At 49.4% G+C, this 6,707-nt stretch overlaps 1 protein-coding gene across 1 annotated transcript; it reads right to left on the bottom strand.

The window, feature by feature from the left end:
- Positions 1–203: 203 nt before the first annotated feature.
- On the bottom strand, positions 204–4,961 carry TMEM39B (transmembrane protein 39B). The gene is made up of 7 exons (XM_010011362.1): positions 4,745–4,961; positions 4,289–4,372; positions 3,488–3,642; positions 2,540–2,876; positions 1,568–1,755; positions 1,050–1,170; positions 204–577 (listed from the first exon to the last, which is right to left on the bottom strand). Exons 4-7 carry the CDS (start codon positions 2,867–2,869, stop codon positions 341–343), a joined length of 876 nt encoding a protein of 291 aa, XP_010009664.1. The 5' UTR covers positions 2,870–2,876; positions 3,488–3,642; positions 4,289–4,372; positions 4,745–4,961; the 3' UTR covers positions 204–340.
- Positions 4,962–6,707: the final 1,746 nt, after the last annotated feature.

Below are 6,707 nucleotides of genomic sequence, written 5' to 3'. Positions count from 1 at the left end.
AAAGGGACCCAAGGTGCGAGCTCTGATGCCCCAAGAACTCTCATCCTCCCACCCAGCACCAGCTGGAGCTGGCTCCAGCACAAGCAGCAGCAATCACACCTCCCAAACCCCAGTGCTGTTGTTCATCAATCACTCCTCTCAAATACAAATAGGAGGAGCCTTCTTCAGGGAGTTTTACCAGACAGCAAACACACAAACAATGGTTGGGAGTAAAAAAATATGTTTTTTCCTTTTAATTACATCAGTTATCAAAGAAAAAAAAAGCAGTCGTAACAAAAATACAAAGCTCTGAGGGTCTCTTGTTTTGTTTTGTCATCAGCTGAGCATCAGTGCAATTGGTTTAATTTAACTTCTGCTCTGAGTCTCTGCTGGCAGAGTAGGAGTAGGCTTTGCCCAGCACCAGACGGTCACGCAGCAGCTTGAAGAAGGCGTAGTAATTGCTGAAGAGGATCAGAGCCAGCGAGATGGTCTGGTGCCACTTCTCTGAAGAAATCAGGGAGTAAAGCTGGTAGAAGATGACGGCTCCTTCCAGCAGGATCAGGATGTTGAGTATTCTCAGCGGTTTGCTGAAAAAGAACTGTAGGAGAGACCACAATGAGACCCTTTGGGGTGTGTTTTCCACAGGATGCACGTAGCAGAGGCCTGTGGGGATTCCCCTGGGATTTCCTTCAACATTCACCACTAAATGGCTCGGGACAGAGCCCTGGGCTGCAGGGACCAGTCACCCTCTGGCAGTGCCAATGGGAGAGTAATGTGTGCTGAACTCCGCCTGTTCCACCACCCCGGCACACCATCAGCAGCTCTCCTGTCAGAGCCAGCTCAAGCAGTGCAAGGTGTTCAGGAGAACAGGACCAGGAGGGTGCCCAGAGAAGCTGTGGCTGCCCCATCCCTGGCAGTGTTCAAGGCCAGGTTGGACACAGGGGCTTGGAGCAACCTGCTCTAGTGGAAGGTGTCCCTGCCTGTGGCAGGGGTTGGAGCTGGATGAGCTTTGAGGTCCCTTCCAACACAAACCAGTCTGGGATTCTGGACTGTAGGAAATGTGATCTTACGTGAAAGCGGAAGTGTGAGACGTCCGAGGGTACCGCCACATTGTAATGACCCACAGCTTTGTACACGTTCTTGCTGTGTTTCACCAACACTCCCTGTGGCCACATGCACTCCTCTGTCCACCTGCAGAGAGCAAGCAGAGTGCTCTGATTTCTACCTCCATGGCTGAAGGGGGGTCTGCTGTTGTCCCACCATCAGCTAGGAGAACGTATGAGCTGCTTCCACAGCTGCGAGAGCAGAGTTTGGCCACCGAGGCTCAGAACTGTAGCAGTGACAAGCAGCAGTTACCTGTGGCAACAAGCAGGCGGCCTATCTCCAAACATGAGATCTGCTTGCTGCACTTGGAAGTGGACAGCACAGTGTCTGCACACTGTTGGATGTGTCAGCCAACAACTTTCTTGTAAGCAACAAGAGGAGAGGTGGCTGGAAAGCTGAGCTCCCCATCCCATCCCCGTTCATGTCAACAGGCCTGCCAGCTAAGAGAAATGCCAGCCCCAGTCCCAGGAGTCAGCTTCCTTACTGATGCTGCAGCACATTGGAGCAGAGCGCTGGATCGACCTTCTGCCAGCAGCCCAAGTGCGCCGCGGCTTTATGGAGCAGGTCGCAGTAGCGCGCGGGTAGGAGGTACTGCATCAGGATTACTGATGTGCTGATGGACACCAGGAGGAAGAGCTCACACGACCAGCGTTTGTCATAGTACTGAGTATTCTGTGGGGGGACAAGAAGAATGTGTGACACGAAGTGCTCAGGTAGGTAAAATGAGAGCTTTGCACAGAGCTACTGATCCTACTTCAGAAAGAAGCACCCACATAGGATGGCTGTTGTAAAAGTCCTGAACACACCACAGTGAAAATATGCTATCATCTCCCATCACAAAACCAGGGAGACAGTTCCTGATGTGATCCTAGCTCAGCCGCTGATGGGTGGGAGCACCGGACCCGCAGAGGAAGGGACTTGGACTCATCCCTGAAGTCTGACATATTTACTGCAAGACATTTATCTCACTGTACAACTTATCAGGAACTTAAATAAAACAGCTAATAATCCTGATAAGGTCCAGCCTCCTTTGTACTGCCTCCCTTACTAAAGTCAATCCCCTTGTCCCAGGGCTCTGTCCTCACAGAAAGTCAGTGTGTGGAGGACTGGTGGCCTTCACAGGGAAGCAGGAAGAGGCAGTGCTCCCTCGTAGAGGGATGCACACGCTCCTGACAGTCAGAATATACTTTATCAGGGTAATATTGTCCTCTGTCACCTGGGGCTGAAGCAAAGCTAAACCAAGATGGCTTTGCTTCTTGCTTTTCACAAGGTCTCTGTAAAAGGGTTTGATACGGCTGGCTGTGCATGCAGACCAGCCCCCTGACTGACTTCTCCCAGGTTCCAGCTAAGTGAGAAGCAAGAATCAGACCTCATCTCTGTGTCTACCTCCCCACAACCCTCCCCAGCCAGACCTGGAGGGGCAGCATCCACAAGAGCAGTGCTGGCCCTTGCTCACCTTCACAAACCAGACCGGCACAAAGGCCACATAGTAGGCACTGAGCATGGAGCTCACCAGCACCTCCTTCATCCGCCAGTTGAAGTCCATTTTCAGGTATTCCACCTCGTTGCGGATGAGGTCTGGGGAGAGGCAGCAGGCATGCGTGGGCATGGCCTCCATGCCGTACATCTGCCGAGTGTGCTGCTTCCATGTTTCCTTCAGGACACTCAAGTAGTCTCGGCTCCTGGAGGTCACCTCACTGCTCTCCCTGGGACTGACGCTGGCCACGTGGGAGAAGAGCCCCGTCTTTCGAAAGTCACAGTTGAGCTGAAGGAAGGGAATGTACATGCCAAACCTGGGGCAGCAAAGTGCAGAAAGGCCGTTACTTCCTTACAAGCTCCCCATGTGATGGCAGATTGTGCTGGTGGTAGATCAGCATCATGATCACATCCCCCTCCTAAGTGGCAGCTGGTACCTATATAAATTCCAGGAAAGAGCTTCACCAATCTCATCTCAAACACAAGCAGAATCTCAGATTTTTGAGATGCTTCCTCCTGAATCTTCTAGAGAGAAGGGTGCTACTGGAAATAGAACAGGCTTCCTTTTGTTAGTTAACATGAAGCAGGGAAGCTGTTTGATTCACTCCACCCAGCAGAGGCACCCAAGGACTAAAGTAAACCAAAGACACAGGTTCTTCGACTACCATGAGAAAAGCAGACAATCCTTTCCAGAGGACAATCCAGAGCAATCTAGTAATCAATGCTTACATTAAAGCTGAAATATATGTTAAAGATATGCCCTACCACCAAGAAGAATGTGACACAGCAGGAGGGAAAATGGTAGTTTAAGTTCTGTTAACAGGCAATCAAATGCTTATTTACTCTCAGGATTCATTTCAACTGAGCAACACCCACTGCACTGAAGCAACATTAGAAATCACACCCAAGTGACAGAAGAGATACTTACGGGTAACACAGGAACAGGAGATTAAGGAAAGAGTAGGTTCTAAAAAGGTGAATTATCGATCGACACAAACTCCAGCCTGTGCCAGTGAGAACAGCAAATCGAGTGACCACCAGGAAAACAGAGCGTGGAAGGGAGACCTTGCCACTCTGTGAGGCCTGCGGGGAGAGAAGAGGGAGCTGGGCAGAGGGAGACTCCTCCACTCTTCCTACAGGAAGCAAACAGTAAATGAGCAGCACTCAATCTGTAAAATCAACTTCGTATGTGTGAAGGAAGAGCTAGTGAAAGGCTCTGTTTCACTAGGAAGGTGAGGCTTTCTAGAGGCTGGAATTTGGACTCTCCAAAACCCAGGGCCTCATTCCTTAAGCTGGGATGAGGAGAGCTCTCAGAGTTTCTTGTTAAGGTGTGGTAGTTATCGGTGTGACCAGCCCACTCTCCTGGACCTGCTCACCACAGACAGCTTCCACAGTCAGCAGAAAACAACCTACACCGGTTCTTCCTTGCAGAGAGCTCCAATAATTAAGAGAACAGGAAAAGAGCCAAAGACTCTTCTTCACAAGGAAGAAAGCAGAATTACTACAGTCTAGTTGAGACAGTAATTCAGAAGCAGTCACAGAAGGACAGAGAGAGTCACGAGCAATGGTTTGGGGTGCTCATTTCTGTTCATTTGTCCTTCCCATGCCTTGGTTTCTGACTTGGACACAGCACAAAGTTCTTTAGAAAAGGACAAAAGAGTTTGGAACTGCAACAGCTTTACATTTCACCCGAGAGGAAAGAGGTCTGAGATCTGCCGGGGGACTTTACCTCCTTCACAATAGCACTGATCAGCCGGCGTGCCAGAACAATTGTTGTCACTGTCAGCACGTTGAAGTCAATAAGATGAAAGTTCTGTGGTGAAAAAAACAAAGCGATTCCACTTTCCATCAGGCATCAGAAACCCACACTCAACAGAGAAGCTCCCAATTATTCTCTTCTCCTCAGACTCCCTCTTCCAGGATCAGAATCACAGAATCAACAAGGTTGGAAAAGATCTTTAAGATCGTAAGTCCAATTGTTACCCCAGGACTACCAAGGCCACCGTTAAAATGCCAAGCAGACAGCCACTGCCCAAAATTCGCCAAATAAGAGTCACTTGAGCAACCCACCAGGGCTGTAGTATCACATGTAGTGTGCATCAAACATACCTAGAAAACTCAATGTCTAAGGACCAAGGAGACAGCCCATAAGTGTCCCCACCAGCAGCTGCCCGTCGGTACTTACCAGTGACGTGTGTGAAGGAGGATGGGAGGGTGGGTACCACCACACTGTTTTGTAGATGTTGATGTAGTGGACAAACAGAGCAATGAGATGACAGAAGAAGAGTTGAAGCTCAAACAACACACTCCTCTCCACAGGCAGCTCTGGGATCTTACAGTGCCGGAGGGGGACGACTGTCTGAGTTGCCAAGGTTGGCCTGGAAAGCCCGGTGCCTGACCCGCTCCTGCCAAGGTAAAGCGAAAGGCAGCAGTCACTCCTCCGAGATCAGCACGGTGCTGCCCTCCAGCACATGTGCTCACACTGTACGAACAGTGCTCTAATATTGACTGAGAAACCTAAGCTAACTCTCATGGTCAATGGCTGCCACAAACCAGAGGCATCAGCACCCCAAAGACATCTCAGATGGTTGTTACAGGCAGATGTGAGCAGGGATTTACCCTGTGAAAGCAGTATTTGGAACCAGCCCAACCTACACCACCAGGTCATTTGACATTATACCCCTTGCATTGAACCAGGTTCAAAAGCCATGGCTGTGTTTTGCTGTTCAAGAGGCAACCAGTGGCCCTCTTAATTAATTGGAAGCTTTTAGGCCTCAAGTTGCTACTTCCATTTCTAAGAGTGCTTGAACATGAAATCCAGAGCAATTAAACACAAGTGTTTTCCCATTCTTCAACTTCATTCAACTACGGAGGAAAAACAAGTTTAGTCAGAGGTGCGTATTCCTGTGCGAGCATGCACACAATCCCAGACAGCAACCATTTTAATCAAAGGGAAGGGAATTAATATACACTAGATGTATGTCTCCTGATATGCAATCTCTAAACAACAACAGTCAAAGGAATCTGGGTGTGGGTTTCAAAGGAACTACAGAGCACAAACTCCTATTGAAAATCCCAAAATGAAACCACAAGAGTCTTGGAGTGTGACTGCAGACAGACTTTGAGCCCTGTCTACAGGGGCTCAAAGGGGTGGGCAAGGTCTATCAGTCCTGACAGCCTAAAATAAGGCTGTGCATGAGGGGAAAACTCTAGGAACCTGAGCTGCCTCTCTGAAATCCCCCCACTCTCAAGCTGACAGGACTGGTTCAGCTCCTCAGGGTTGATAAATCCAACAATAAACTCTGTTCCTGTACACAGAACATGAATTCCCATTCTCTAGAAAAGGGCTTTAAATATAAACACAAAGCCTTTTCTGCTTGGAACAGACACACAAGACAAAAGGGTGCTCTTGCAAGAGCAGCAACAAGGGTCTCATACACACATAGAGCACTTTGGGACTCTTCAGCCTGCACTGTCACGTAGGTGATGGGTATCAGAGGGTACAGCTACAGAGGTGAATCCTTGGAAGTAAGCTGGGGCATGGATTTGTACCGTATTACCTGTGTGTGACAAGGACCTCTGTGTGTGCTCTCACAGCAAAGTAGGTATAAGGTGGATTGCTCCACCTTCCGTGGTCTTGCAATGAGTTTTTTGAGTAACTGTATCCCTATAAATTTCTTGGCCTAGGGCTGTAAGCAGGGAGCATGCTAAGACAGATCTCACACGTTCTTCAGAGAGTTCATAAAAAGGCACCTGCTGCTTATGCACTGCTGTTGGTGCTCTGCTTCTCCTTCCTCCTCTCTACCTCAGTTGCAGAAATGCAACCTACCCGCTAGGTTATAACCTGACAAAAGCCCCAAACACAGCCTACACATCACCTGACCTGGCTAAATTCTACCCCAGACTGATGTTAACTTCAGGGCTCAAGAGATGCAACAGCTTGAACTCCAGAGTCAGGCTTTGGATATCGGAAAGCCACTCCTGGAAGCCTGTCACGCTCTGACAGAGCACTCAGGGAAACCAGAGCTCACCTTATCCCAATTACAACATGTAGCAGGGACACTGCCACCAGAGAGCGAGCAGGCCAGGGAGCAGCGGGGAGGTACCAGCCCGCTGAGCCCCAGGAGCAGCAGCAGTGACAGGGCCAC

The sequence above is a fragment of the Nestor notabilis genome, unplaced genomic scaffold (assembly GCF_000696875.1).
Source record: "Nestor notabilis isolate BGI_N333 unplaced genomic scaffold, ASM69687v1 scaffold27423, whole genome shotgun sequence".
Taxonomy (NCBI): Eukaryota; Metazoa; Chordata; class Aves; order Psittaciformes; family Psittacidae; genus Nestor; species Nestor notabilis.
The sequence above is the reverse complement of the archived record's forward strand: the minus strand, read 5'-3'. Positions and strand labels throughout refer to the sequence as shown.